The sequence below is a fragment of the Vanessa tameamea genome, chromosome Z, assembly GCF_037043105.1.
Source record: "Vanessa tameamea isolate UH-Manoa-2023 chromosome Z, ilVanTame1 primary haplotype, whole genome shotgun sequence".
Classification (NCBI taxonomy): Eukaryota; Metazoa; Arthropoda; class Insecta; order Lepidoptera; family Nymphalidae; genus Vanessa; species Vanessa tameamea.
Window position 1 is genome coordinate 4,162,564 of NC_087341.1, and position 15,772 is coordinate 4,178,335.

At 31.6% G+C, this 15,772-nt stretch overlaps 2 protein-coding genes across 4 annotated transcripts; one reads left to right on the forward strand and one right to left on the reverse strand.

The window, feature by feature from the left end:
- Positions 1–912: 912 nt before the first annotated feature.
- LOC113404178 (transmembrane protein 208) lies at positions 913–3,170 on the reverse strand. The gene is made up of 4 exons (XM_026645000.2): positions 3,001–3,170; positions 2,547–2,705; positions 2,240–2,376; positions 913–2,138 (listed from the first exon to the last, which is right to left on the reverse strand). The coding sequence occupies exons 1-4, from the start codon at positions 3,007–3,009 to the stop codon at positions 1,916–1,918; spliced, it is 528 nt and encodes a 175-aa protein (XP_026500785.1). The 5' UTR covers positions 3,010–3,170; the 3' UTR covers positions 913–1,915.
- Positions 3,171–4,544: 1,374 nt separating this feature from the next.
- On the forward strand, positions 4,545–15,022 carry LOC113404177 (palmitoyltransferase ZDHHC3). Of its 3 annotated transcripts, none has more exons than XM_064220427.1 (6): positions 4,545–4,794; positions 6,203–6,351; positions 12,100–12,291; positions 12,629–12,850; positions 13,111–13,323; positions 14,229–15,022. In XM_064220427.1, the coding sequence occupies exons 2-6, from the start codon at positions 6,211–6,213 to the stop codon at positions 14,385–14,387; spliced, it is 927 nt and encodes a 308-aa protein (XP_064076497.1). In that variant the 5' UTR covers positions 4,545–4,794; positions 6,203–6,210; the 3' UTR covers positions 14,388–15,022. The 3 variants fall into 3 exon arrangements, with proteins under 3 accessions (XP_064076497.1, XP_064076496.1, XP_026500784.1); XM_064220426.1 differs by having other exon boundaries at positions 4,545–4,790; positions 6,196–6,351; positions 14,229–15,021; XM_026644999.2 differs by having other exon boundaries at positions 4,545–4,786; positions 6,196–6,351; positions 14,229–15,021.
- The last annotated feature ends 750 nt before the right edge of the window (positions 15,023–15,772 follow it).

Genomic DNA, 15,772 nt, shown 5'->3' on the forward strand with positions numbered 1-15,772 from the left:
AAAAAGCTCACTGATCATATACTAAAATACTAATAATAAAGCTGTCGCTTGCTCAACATGATACAACAAAAATAACTACAAGGTCTTGATTCAATTTAATGTTCCGCGCTCCATCTGTCCTTCAAATCAATTGATAGAGCGCAGGGTGTGCATCAGGGAATACTCGAAATACGAGATCAACAGTCACTGACTGCAATATTGATTATGACTTATTGGTGCACTATGAGACTATGAGTGTTTATGTGTATCTATCATATTCAGACGAGTTTAATAACACGGCTGCATCATTCCCCCCTTAATAAATCAATAAGGGGTGTGGGAGTGCGCGACTGCGCAGACACCTTAGTTGCAAACATTGATTTTATAGCTTACACCTATAAATAGAAACGTCGCATAGAAACAACTGTTGATATGATTTTTTACCTAATTATTTCTAGCTCTATCGTTTTGGTTCTGAATCGAATGTACTAATTTATTTTATCAAATTAACTCGGTAACCAGAATATTATTGTAAAATTTTTGTTTTTGTTATAACAACTTTAAATTTAAATAGTTTTTCATTATTTCATTTATTAGGTTATTAAATTGAATACGATATTCGACTTGCTATATTTGCTTGATTTGGTAACAAAGGAACATATTACTCTAATTACATTTTTCCATGTAATACTGAATGATGTAACAATCTTAATCTATTTTAAATAATCTGACAACAATAGTTACTTTAGATCGGTTAAAATATATCAAAATCCAAACAAAATCATCGAAATAATGAAATACAATATTATTTTTATTATATTAAATGATTTCATTTTATAAATTATATTATTTTAGGTTGTACTTTGGTTTGTATTAATTATATATAATTATAATGGATAAAGTATGGATATTTATTAAAAATTAAAATATAACTTGAGAGCAGAAAAAGTCCTTTATTGATATTCAAATTGCATGAAACAGTCACATATTGTAATTAAATGTACCTTTGAAATATTTCAAAAGTAATACATAAATTACTTTGCGCCTATTGCAGTACAGTAAATCTTAAACACTATTGGATTATTCATTAGACATTTATTATGGATTGGATTATTCAGTAGACATTAATTACATATTTAAAACTTACTGTTAAACACATAGTTTCATAAATAAGTAATAAGAGTATTTCATTGTAATGACTTCAATCTATTGTATCAATGGCTGAGAGCTTGGATGATTGGATAGAACTGAGAACCGAGATGGCCCAGAGGTTAGAACGCGTACATCTTAACCAATGATCTTCATACCCAGGCAAGCACCACTGAATTTTCATGTGCTTAATTTGTGTTTATAATGCATCTCGTGCTCGGCGGTGAAGAAAACATCGTGAGAAAAGCTACATGTGTCTAATTTCAACAAAATATGCCACATGTGTATCCCCCAACCTGCATTGGAGCAATGTGGTGAAATATGCTCCAAACCTTCTCCTCAAAGGTAAAAGGAGGCCTTAGCCCTGCAGTGGGAAATTTACAGGCTGTTAATGTAAAAATTGTATCAATTATACATTGGATTATATAAATATGTCTACATAAATGTTTTTTTAAATTGATTTAAGTATAATTATACTTAAAACAACTTAAAATAAATAAAAATATTATAGTCTAACTTGGTAAAGTCAAATCCATATGGACAGTTCATTTGACCATTTATTTTCAGTCTACTTATTAAAATTCACACTAAACCCGGTCAAACATTGCATAAAAATCACAGCTTTCATCTTAATAACTGAGGACAACCCTCACCCCTTCGCCCACTTCACCAAGTTTGACCATTTTGTACTTGTTGAAACACTGACATCAATAATGCTACAAACATTTAATGAATGTAAAGAAAATCTAGAATCATTTCATGGTTGCAATTATGTTTCACACCACTTTTACTGTGGGAATCGCTTCATTTTGCGCTCCATTTTTTTGCGTTTTTTTTCATCTTGCTCGGTATCCTCAGGTGCCTTTTCAAAGAACCATGGCCCTAGGAAGTTCACCCACACTAGCCAGAAAATTCGTGCCGGCAACAACAGCAGCAATAGCCAAAAGTAATCAGAGAAGAGAGTCAGAAGGTGTGTGATCGCCGTCAGTATAACAATATCTTTAATGTGCCTGAAAAAAATAAGTATTCATTTTTATGTACAGAATTCGTTACGTATAATACTTTTGGGTACGTATAATAGTTTTCAGTAACCTAGTTTTTTTATACTCACTCTCCAATTCCACCTTCCATGTTCAGATCTAAGCCGGGATCTATCATTTGACCATTTTCTGCATATTGTGGGTAGCTGAGAAAATACATGACTTGATGACTGCCTATATATAGTATTGAGACAATCAAGTTGAGGAGCTGAAATAAAATATTTTACAAATTATAATGTGATACTAAAATAACATTCATAAAATTATTGCAATCAGGTCACAGACTAAAAACATTAATTATTCAAAGTGGATGAACAAAATTTAGAAAATTTTAGGGAAGAGGCCTTACATTAATACTAATGATTAGTAAATACTTACGATAGTTCCAGATGTTATGTCTCTGAAGTGTAAAGCGAGTGTGGTGCTGTGGTAAATCAGTGAAGTAACAAGTGATATGTTGCGGTAGAAGTTTACCGTAGCTCTGTTCTCGGTGAATATTTGTTTTGCTCCCCTTGTTGGGGCTTTGCCTTTTGGTGGCTGAAAGATAACATACAACAAAATGTAAATAATTTCGCATTGGAATGCTCAAACTGCATAACTTAATCTAGACGAGTGCTTTGCCGAAAACATTTAGAAACGAGTTTGATCATACAAAATCTACGAAGCCATTATAGTAGTTACTTTGCATATAATTTTAGGTTTAGCTTCTTTTAGACAGGATATGGAAAAAAAACATGTTTATCTACATATTGTTTGAAATATGTATTATTAAGAAAAACATAAACGCTTAGCATATTGTAAAGAAACAGAAATTTGACAAAAAAGGACTTACGGGTGCCATGTTAGCTTCTAGTCTACACTGAAAACCACCCTACGATGTAGATTCAATAGGTAAAAGTGTTACTGAATAAACACTATGATATAAATATTGTTTATTACTTTAATATTATTGTTATATTTTATTTCCCACTAGACTTAACAATAGGGATTTTATTTTCTTTCATCTGTTAGACGAGTTAAAAAAGTAATAATTCTACGCGATCAATATTGAAGGGATTTAAATTGACAACTGGACAAGCAACTTTTCAGTATTACGTCACGACCACTAGTGAAAAATTGAAAAATCACTGATCTATGTGGCATGCGTTCGGAAATTCTTTAGTAGCTTTGGTTCTACGTTTCAAAACAAAATACGAAAACAAATTATGATTAAGTAAATACTAATATTAAATGAATATTACAATTTTATATTTTACAACTTAATAAAAATTTATTTGTGTATAAGGTTTATTTGTTGTAAAAGTACTTTTTTTACTTAACGACAAATTAAGTATAATAACAATATTACGCGCACACTAAGTATATTTTAATTCGTAAGATAATACGCTACTTAATTAAATATTTAATGGCTATCCCTTACTGGGAGCATTCGAATCAATCTAAGATTTGATTTGAACATTACGATATAGTGCTGTCTCACTAACTGGCGAGCTATAGTGTAGTCTGTAATGTAATAATCTAAGATACGATATTGAGAATTCATAATTCTCGATTCATAAATGTTTGAGAAACGAAAGAGACCGATTCAAAAAATTTAAATTTTTGTTTATAACATCAGTTTAAGCTATTATAATTCATATAATTTAACAGGTATTATCACTGTTTATTGAAAATATGTATCTAATATGTAAATAAATGTATCCTACTACAATTAATTAATACAATTCAATAACAAACGGAGCAAATCTGAATGTATTTCTGCATTTATATTATGTCAAGTGCATTTTTGATAAGATATTTTTCTTATTATATGAGAATGATTTTTATGAGTTAATGAAAGAAAAAGTAAAAAGAAGTAATTTAATTTAATTTTAATAAATGATAAACAATCATTGAAATAAATTTCTTTAAAATTTACTAGATGGTTGGACTTAGTTTAAGTTGTTCTGTGAGTACCACTCACTTATTATAATATTCTACCGCCAAGCAGCAATATTTAGCACTACTGTGTCACGGTTTAAAGTAGGTAGTAGGTAGTACTATTTCCGAAGGTTAATGGTGCATTGGTAATGTAAGAAATGGTAAATTCCTTACGCCAATGTCTATTTAGAGTTGTGACTAATTACCATCAAGTGGCTCTTTGTCCACCAACCAACGCTATAAATATATATGTAGTAAGTATGTTAATGTTGATACGTCACCATTAAATTGAAGAAACTATAGGTAAAAAGGTGTTTAGTTTATAATAATATTTATCTATTAAGATTCTTAGATTTTTATCTATTAAGTTTTTGTTACGTTCTCTATAAGTCTATTGTGTGCGGTTGCCATAATTCGGCGAGAATGTTTCAAGTGGGAAAAAGTAATATATTTCTGTCAAATGGCAATTCTCAATTTTACATTGCTGAGTGCCGACTTACCGAGTGAAAGATTTCGTTTCGTTTTATTGATTTTGAATGAATTAGTCTGAAATGCAAGTCTAAGTAAATATAAAAACTCGAAATTAGCAATCGACATAAGTTTTGAATCCAGGCTACAAAAAATATGAATCTAAAAGACATTGTGTACAAACCTTGACCCTCAAATTTGATTGACTGTTCTTTAACGAAAAAAACACGGTACGTACGTAGATAATATTGAAAATAATATTTATTAAAATATTATATTCAGCTTTATTTATTGTTTCAAAGATGTAAATGTACAAAAACCTGGTATGCTTGTACTCAAAAATGTTTATGTTTTAAGATTCCTAACCCTATTCTAAACGTGTCAAATGTTATTCCTATTGGCGAAGCAAAGCGAAATTATGTCTTATTGAAATTAGGATAAGCAATGCAATGGGGCGAATTTCATATTATATACACAAATTACATTTCGGCAAAAGTGTTTTAATACTATTGTATGTTTATCATTGTGTTCCATTTACTGCAAGTTAAGGATGTCAAGATAGATGGCTATAACTCATTTGTTTTTAATGTTAATAAGTTAAAATTATATATAATAAAAATGAAAGTATAATAATGTGAAAGTAATCTAACCTCACATACTGAATTAATTTCTAAATGGATTGTAAAACTGCAAAGCATATCTACCATGAATATTGTTGAATAAATAATTAGAAGCAATGACAATAGAATATGTTTTTTATTAATTACAGTATAATACTCTTTAGTGGCTTGTAAGTAATTTGTTCAGTTCTAATATCAATGTGTTTACCTTTGTTTATGTTCCTAATTTTGTTTATGACATATTTTATTACGCACAAATAATTGGAGACTTGACAGTTTTATTAATAAAATGCAATTTTATATTCAATTTTCACAATACTGTCCAAATTTGATTTGATAACAGTATTTTTTTTATGTTCATGTGAAAAGTATAAGTCATTATAATATATTAAGCTTGTCCAAAATCTATCTATAATTTTTTTTTTACAGAAGTTTTAGTAAGTAATATATTGTGAAATACATCTATAAATCCAGTATGCTTTTAATAAAAAAAAAAAAAATTGAAATCATGGATGGTTAAATTGTGGCTCTGTATGAATAAAATTGAAATTTCATATTGTACATGTGAAATGATAATGCTTTTAAAACTAAATCATTTAAATGTTAATTATTACAAGGTCTAATTAATTTTCTCAGATCGGCTGCCATACAAAATTTCACTAAAACTTTGTTAGTTATCATAAATGTATGTTTTTGAATAAATCCATTGTCGGACACTCTTTTTGCTGTCATTTAAATTGTATACCTATGTTAGTAAATTACAATGCACTACAGAATTTATAATTTGTTAAAATCAATAAAACCATTGGAAAAGCTTCAGTTGCAAGTTCGATTTGCTGCTGACAACACATCTTAAACTACATAATTCTATATAAAACCTTCTACAAAGTATTATATATTAATTATGATTATTTTAATTATACCTTGAAATCTATATATGTCAATATACATACAAATTATATTAACTTAAGATCTATGTTACAAAGAATTTATATATACTGATATTGATTTCTTTTCAGACTGAAGAGATCTAAATGATACGAGAATTTTACGACAGTTCAGATGAAGATGAAATGGAAAGTCAGTATCAGATAGATCCAGAATGTTTGGTTCTAACTCGGCCAGATCGCGATATGCATAACCGGTGCTGCGGTGGCAAAGCATGGTGTATAAAGGTATGTTTTATTTTATTTCATCATATCTTTACAAAATTAATGTACTTATTTAAAAATCTTTTTTTTATTGTAATAAAAAATTTAAGAGCGCAATAGATAGTCGATTGGGTTACCCTAGGTTATATTCGTTGATAAATCTTTCTGTATGTCCATTACACTCACTCTTAGCACTATACCTGATTTAATTAAAAAGAAAGAGTCAATAAGAAGTACATAATACATCATAATCTTCATATAAAGTTATAAAACACAACCCATTTATGATTTACCGCCTATATGGATTTAATGGATTAAAACGATATTTTGTTCTGCATTTTTCTTAAGAAGTATTTCTTATAATAAGCATATTTTTTTCTATATTCTTAATTTCTATCGGATCCAATAGTATGCGGTACGCGAGTTTGTTTATTTTATTCAATATAGAAAGAAATCTTCAATTATGAAGTTTAAACAAAACTCAGAATCCTTAAGATTACTTATTTTGTTATGAAATAATATTATTTAATATTATTAATTAGGATACGTAACAATTATATATGTTTTGGAAATTTCATATGTCTGTAGATGTTATTGTCTGAATGTATCAGGTCAACAGTTTAGCATTTATGCAAATCTTAATCAATCTCGTTACTAGATAACAAATTTAGCGAGCCTTACAGTAGTCTCTCAACAAAAACGGGTACCAATTATCATCAGATGGTCTATAGCACGCGCGCTCATTGGTCAAATCAAAGAGCGCGATCTTCCCGTTACACATGTCCGTCCCTTTTTCATGACATAAATCCCAAAGATTGCTGGAAAATAGGAGGAATAGAATCTTCAATTGTTTATAGGAACTATAATTTGTAATAAAATATTCAATTGTGACAGAAAGAAGTTATAAATCAGGCCTTAATTCAACATATTTTACCTTGAAAACTGAAATAACTATCCGTGACATGGCTTATCCTATTCTTAAAGAAATTTTGAACTTATGAATCACCTTGCTCCTCCATTGCGGGTTGGTACTTGGTATAATATAAACGTAACATAAGCCCGTTAATCTGCGATCTTCGATTAAGTTCGGTTCCATTTATTATTGTGTTCCGGTTTGAAAGGTAAGCCAGTGTTACTGTAGGTCCAAAGACATAACATACTATAAAGTTCCTTATTCAAATAGACTCTTATAAGGACTTTCTAAAAGCCATATTACACGATTAAATTGAATGTGAAGCTACCACCATACGGCATAGAGATTCTACCCGCTTCCAAGGAGAAACGGCAAGAAACTCAAAACTTACTTTTTCAAATAAAATACAAGTCAAATATATAAGTTTGTTTATTAATAAAAATCATTATTATAAAAGAAAAAGAAAACCAATACTCACACGATACATACGAACATAATCACGTGTTATAAGAATAAGATAAAAATAGTTTCTTAATCGGTCGTTTAAAGGTGACACGTTATGTGGTATTACACCTTGTAGACTGGTGATTTGTACCAAAGGTGACGCAAAGTCGACTCGAGGAATGAGTCGGATAAAATCAGGACCGATAAAGAGGAATGTTGAACAGCAAATGCCTAGTTGAAGGAAGTACCTTGTCATGCGAATCAGAAAAAAAGAAACTACTCGATTGATAAACGAATAGGCAAAGACGAATAAAAAAGTAAGGAAATCGTTCTTAGGGTTTTGCGACGTTGAATCTACTTTCACGTAGTCTACTTCAATACAGCAACACTTTGTATTGTTAAATTCCGTTTTGTCGAGTGAACCAGTCAGTGTAACTTCAGTATACAGTATAACTATAGCACATCCCGCACTGCAACCAATGGGTCGCCAATAATAATGAACTAATTCAGTTAAGTTCGGTGCTAAATTCTAAATACAATGCTAATGCAAAGAAGATTAAAATTTACGTGACACTTTAATAGTGTGTCCAGCAAAGAACTATCATAATGATACTTTAGTCTTTGGCTCTAGTTGAGTTACGGTATTGTACAATATTTAAAATCACGTTAGGTCAAGCATTTGATAGATAATTATAGAAACAAGATGAGCATTCTGTTTATTTATTGATTTCCACTAATCTCATAGTTCGTAGACCAAGCAAGTATTAGATCAGAATTGAAGGCACTTAAAGGCTACAGTAATGATACTGACTTAAGCTTATATATAAAGCTGCAAGTCATATGATGGTACATAAATTTATAGTATTAAGGTAGTACTGACAATTTGCAGACGATCTTATTATGATTCTTATTAAAGAGAATACAAAACAGGGCTTTAAATGAGGCCTTAAGGTACGCCAGAATTGACATTAGTTATTTGCACTTTCTAAAATAAATTTATCAAACGGTTTTTCGTCAGAAAACTTACTTGAAATAACTTGGTAAAGGAAAATGTAGAAACGGTAGAAGATGCGGTATAACCATCGGTAAGATACATCAAAGAAAATGCAGACATCAATTAAATTATTATTAAGATTATGGATACAGAAGAGAGTGCAAGAAAGCCATCTTATTTAATAGATTGTCGGTTTCATCAATACAGCTCGCAATCTAGGATGAGATGTAAACAATATTGTACGAAAACAATTTTGGTTGGATGAGTAGAAAATATCTCCAGTCCTTGAAGAACGTAATGTCATCATATACCTTCAATCAATTGCATTTAAACCTCAAGCATCAATTGGGCAGCATTGTTGGAAGAGGGAATAATGTCGAAAATAGTAAAACTTTGAGGACTTCTATTAAGTTCTTCTATTCAGGTGTAAACTTTAACGTCAAGTTAGCTAGACAGTTCTACAGACATATTACATTTCGTAAATGATTATAGTTTAGCAAATTGCGTTTCAATTTTATATCATTGTTGAGGTAAAGACTATTGAAGTTTAGAAATAATATTTGACATATAACTGCTGGTAACCAAAGGTTTTTCTAATCCTATAGATTTGTATTACTAGTTTTATTTAACACTTTCAAAAGCGTAATAGAGGCTTCACTGAAGTATAAACTACCCACAAAAAAAAGAGGGTGAAGTTACGAATAGCTATTTCGCCGAATGCTAACTATTCCAATTAATCTCTTTCATTATTGTATAACGAAAACAAAATATTCGTAAGTAGGTTCAGTACTTTTGAATCTTTATTATCACTGAGACCCCGGTTGGCGGTTTGTTGTTAGTGTAAGAAGTGGTTTATATTTCTTATAGTGCCCATGTGTTCATTCGTCTGGCTCCCTGAAATAAATAAATTACAAGCCGTCAAACATGTTCTAATATCTTATTGATATCTAACTAATTATTAGGTGCTATAGTCACATTACGGCACCCCACAAGCGCTGAGAAATATTGTTCCCATATTTAGGTTTTAATTGAAATATATAACCAAGGTAGACCGCCGACAATCCAGTTTCTCTCAATGGGCCATAAATTATGAGGTCCTGGGACTTTTGAAATACTAATTCGGACCAATATGAAAGCATTTGAGAAATTCTTAGCACCATCTCGTTGTCTGGAATTAGTCAGTGTCACATTTCGGTATCCTGAAAAGAACGTAATGTTGTTGGACCTGCGCTGCGCTTAAACTATTTCAGATCGTGTCTGATTTGCAATCGGATCATGAGAGTGACGGCATATAGAGTACATTGTTATTTCCACACGCACTTGTACTTGTTTAATAAGTCCTCTGCCTCTAGTTATTCTCTACTAAGAATGGCAGCCCGAAATCGGTCAGGCGGACATTATCATCATGTACCTATTTTTTATAGAATCCGAATTAAAAAAAAATCCAAATTAGGCCTAATACCAAATACCATCCACGATGTTCCAATTCACATTAAGCTTCCAAACTAGCATATGGTTTCCGAGAATTATGTATGCCGCGACAAAACCCTTTGATGTCCTCCAAATTATCGACAGCTCAAAGACTGATATTTGTGTTCGCTCGAATGAATCTAGGAGCAATTATATATTTGGCCAGGTACAATAACCGATAGAGAATCCCGATAGAGAAGCAGCAGGGTTCAATTATCAAATTTGACTTTTTGAAGAACTCTCAATCGGCAACTATCTCGATCTGGTGAAGAATCAACGAAATACATATATCGGTGATACTTTTCATGATAGTGAAAAGATAGAAAAAAATCTACGTTTTTTAAATATACCCAATGAAAATAAATTAGTTCTGTGTTTGAGATAAGATACTGTAGACCTGTGCAATTTTTAAAATAACATATAAAACGGTATTTTGTCATGAAAATTTATAAAGTGCAAAATTACTAAAAATACATGTCATTATTTCCGAACGAGTCCACCTACATTGTGAAGTTCCATTGTTGTAATTATTGGTTCTAGTCTTATAATTATTTTGAAAGTTCTACTAACTTCAGAAATGAAACGACGATATAATTAGTGTTAGTTTGAATAATTATCTTGATTGTAGTACTATTATTTTATATGACGAATTTAATATTAAGGAATATTAACCGAAAATTATCTTAATCTTGTGCTCGGCGGTGAAGGAATATCGTGAGGAAACCCATAAATGTCGGAAGAAAATTTGAGCAGCGCGGTGGAATAAGCTCCAATTTTTAAAATATACAATATAGAAGTATTTACACTTGCTTATTGATAGTCAAAAATCTACCACCGGTTCGGAATTTAACACCTCGGACCTGAGAAGAACCGGCGAAAGAAACTCAGCGAGATATATTTTTTTTCCATTTTGCATGTACAATAATAATTATATTTTAGTTTTTTGAAACAGCCTGGAGGCGATCATTTCATTCCCAATGTGTGCAATCAACTAAAAAGTCATTAGTGTTGTAATATCCTTTAGCACACAAACGCTCTTTAACGATTCTTTTGAATTTATTATTTATATATATATTTATTATAATTGAATAATTTTGAACGTTTTCTGGGACTTGTTGTAAAAACGTATACATTGCCCCAAAAAAGAGTTACTAACCCTGTGTAATCGGGTACTTGGAGTAACAAGTTTAGTATTCTTGTTCCTAGTGTTAATAGAATGTACGTCACAATTTCTGGAAAAAATTTTGCGTACATACATAACATTATCAAAAACAAATTGAGAAGCGACAGTCTATATTTTAATTTCTTTAAATTTACCTCTTAACGAATCTTTTGGGCCCACGTTATAAATTGCACGAATAGCCGTCTTCTGCAGCACAAAAATGGTATTAATGTCAGCTGCATTTGAAATCATTTGCGAGTTTTTCGAAATCGAAATAGATTTCATATTGTGTTATCTTTACTGTACTGTAGTTTTTTTAATTGTCATTTGATACTAAAAAATTACAAATGGATTTATGTATTAAACTAAATAATAAAAAGTGATTTGTTAAAGTGATTCGTTTTAATTCTTGAATATCGATATGATTTGTTATCGATTTTTACCCCGCATGGCATGGCTGATGGCATGCTACGCCTTCTTTGCGCTTTTGAATTTTACTTTTTTATTTGCGTGCAGATGGACGATTTGTACGCAATTTAACTTTCATTTTAATTGAATAGATTAGTTGTTGCAGTAATTTAAAATTAAATGTCTATAAGATTTTTTGTTTTTTTTTTTATTGAATTGATTAATTTTTACTTTCAAACTTATATAAAGTGAACGATCAATTAATGTCATTGAAAATCTTTCTATTTATATACAAACTTTTTTCGTTTTATAAATATTTTCCGAGTTATACAATTTATTATTTAGATTCACGGTATACAGTCGTATTATTATTTTTTTCAGGATATATGCGGAATAATATGTGCAATACTGACATGGTTACTTATACTGTACGCGGAGTTCGTGGTGATGATGGTGATGCTGCTACCGGGCGTGTCGACGTATCCTCTATACAGCTACATAAATATAATCATCTTTCAGTGTTTCGCATTCCTTGCTTTCGCGTCACATTTAAGAACAATGTTCACTGACCCAGTAAGTCTTAACTTTCTTTAAACTTACATACATACTACCTTACCAATATACTTCGTAGCTAATGAACAGTAACTCGTAACTATATCTCTTTTGTTGACAAAACAATGAATATTGAACAAAAATGTTGTAAGTGGGGGGGGGGGGGGATTTGCCTATTAAGTATTATGTTGGCTACATTTTGCTTTTTATATATCATACTTCAAAACAATGTGGTAGTGTTGTATTTTGTATGCCATTTTATATAGTTGTAATTCATGAATACCATTGAGTATTGGCTAATTACATGATGTTTCTCTTGGTCTAAACGAGTCCTCTCATCTTCTTTCTCTTTCCTCAGGGGGCGGTACCGAAAGGGAATGCAACTAAGGAGATGATAAAGCAAATGAGTTTCCGCGAAGGCCAAGTTATATTCAAGTGCACGAAATGCTGCAGTATCAAGCCGGAACGGGCTCACCACTGTTCGGTGTGCCAGCGTTGTATCAGAAAAATGGATCATCACTGCCCATGGGTCAATAATTGCGTTGGCGAGAATAATCAAAAATATTTTGTGCTCTTTACTGTAAGTTGTCGAAATTTTTGCATCGTTTTTTAATTTTTTTTTAAATTCTGTGGAGAGTGGAAGATGCCACCTGACGATATGTAGTCATCCATCGAAATTCACACTAAGAAATATTAATAAAACTTCGGAACTAAGATGCTATACGTATTGTGCCTGTAGTTACACTGGCTCACTTAAATTTCGCACCGGAACAAATTACACGTTACTAGCATTCATAATTTCAATAATTCATTCACTCATTCGATAATATTTGTCCACAGTTCTACATAGCGGCTATATCCATTCACTCGTTGACTCTATCCGTGTACCAGTTCGTGACTTGTATTAAACACGAATGGCGCGATTGCAGTACATATTCGCCGCCAGCGACTGTCGTTCTTCTCTTATTTCTGATCGCCGAAGCCTTACTCTTCGCCATATTCACAGCGGTCATGCTAGGAACGCAGCTTCATGCGATTTGGAACGATGAAACTGTAAGTACTGAACTTTGCATGTCTCTTATTAAACTTACGATGACATGGTTCTATTTTAATAGTAGTCATATTTAAAAAGTACCCGTTTTCCGATTGAACGGCAACAAATTTTAAGAAGTATATTTATAAGCAAAATTTTAAGGTGTTTAAAATTAAGAGTCAGTCGTAGCTCACTGCTGGGCATAGATCTCGCCTAAGAGGCTCCAAAGCTCCCGGTTCTTCGCCTCCCGTATTCAGTCTGGTCCCGCAGCGTTTGCCGATCCCCAGGCTCCACTCTAGGAGTGCTATGCTCCAATGGCCAAAGTTCCTTCCATATCGAGAAGCCCACTGCCACTTTAGTCTGCTTATTTTGCAAGTAATGTTCTGATCTCTAAATTAATTCCTAAGAGAGTTTGCTTCCATAGCACGCTGACCTCGATTTTTACGACTGGGGCGTTATGGCGTGGCTAGAATGTCGCATTACCTGTTACTTTGTTAATGTATAACATTTCCTCATAAACCGTTCTCTCCCCCGTTCCCAAGTATCTAACGAAGATATCCCAAAGAAAAACATAAAAACGGAAAATAATCGAACATATCCACCGCGCTGTGTAGGCGTTGTTCAGCAATGTGATATGAATGAGACGTGGAGACCGCTATTCTTGCCACTCTACGAACAAACGAAATTGCTATTTTATCAATCATGTTTCAAATTTTAAATGAATATCACATATTTTCGCATCATTATCGTAATCATTTATGTTAAGAACACAGACGAACAAATGAGTCGCCTTGTCATAAGTTGGTCATCTTCCCATAGACATTTAAAGACATAGACATCCCATAGACATTTAGGGCATTTCTTTTTTTTTAATTATTTTTTTTTTATTTGAATATTTACAGTAATAGTAAATATTATGTTTCAGGGCATCGAGCAGTTGAAAAAAGAACAAGCGCGCTGGGTCCGCAAATCGCGATGGAAGAGCATACAGTCAGTATTCGGTCGTTTTTCAATTCTATGGTTCTCGCCGTTCACTCAACCAGCGCCCAAGACAAAGCTTGAGAGTTATTTGTATAGTGTTTAAAAATGGACGATATTCACACGATTTTAATCACTATATGTTAAGGCATAAAGGCTATGATCGATCGTGCGTTACGCATATGGCAATACCAATTATGTTGCCGTTTAAAGCAATAACACCAATGTTTTCTTCTATGTGTATATTCAGATGTTTAATTTATTTCTCTTTATAAGTTTAAATAACGAAGTATATTTACACCTTCGACTGACGCGGTTTATAAATGTTTATTGTAGGAGAAGTCATTACATTCAAGTGCATTTAACGTTTGTTATATGTTCGGAAGAACCTAAGTCTTGTAATATCGATGTGATTTGATATCATAGTTATCGATGGCGTTGTGAAAGGTTGGCCACAAAAGTATGCTACAGAACTACCATATAGTACAAATAACTAAAATTGAAACAGTTTTCAGTGAAGAATTATAGATGTTAGAGCATTTTAAATATATATTGTATGTTGGCGATTGGTTTTATATTTAAGCTGGTTACGATGCCAACGTGAGCTGCTACTTCACTTTGAACGTAAAAATTAGTTGAACACTTATCGGCCTAAGTTCCATTGCAGATTTTTTTTTAAATCTACTAATTACTAATCTTGCAAAATATTCGATTCGGTTACGTAAATAAACATTAGTCAATTTAAACTCTTAGATTTATTACATTTTCAATAATAATTAAATTTCAATTCTATAGTTTCTTAGATCTGTGGCTGTATAACCGTTGTATCTGGAATTAATATACCAATATATTTTTAATATTATATAGAGGCGCTGGTTTGCCTTAAATAAGAGATTTTTATGAAGAAATATAACTTTTCTTCAGTATCATATCATTGCTCATATTCTAAACTACAGTTTAAAATTGTTTAAAAAATAAAGAAATAAATCAATCAAAAAAGTATTCTTATACTAATAATATTGAGATTATGTCAAGTAATATTTATTCTAAGCAAACTGGTGACGTGGTACTGTGAAAACCCGCCCGAGATCCTCTTACAAATCAGTGAACCAGTTACGATTGCGGGCATTATAATTAGATTTATATAAGTCTTATAATAGTGTCGCGTGAAAGCCAAGAGCTGGCATAGTCTCCCAAAAACTTGAGCTGATCGCTAACCATATTCGTCATCTACTCGTTTTGGAAACCAGGTAATAATAATTTGTATCATTTTATGTTCTGTCACATTCGAATAAAAATTAATTAAATTAACAATTTAAAAAAAAAAGGTACGACTCGAAATTAAAAATACTTTTAATTCTACTTTTGTGGTAATCTGTCCTTATTATAATCATATTAATTGAAACACCGGTGTGACTTCCGAGCTCATATAAGTTGCTTAGTTTTTTTGAAACACCATATATAATGAACTTTGAATAAAAAAATAATTTG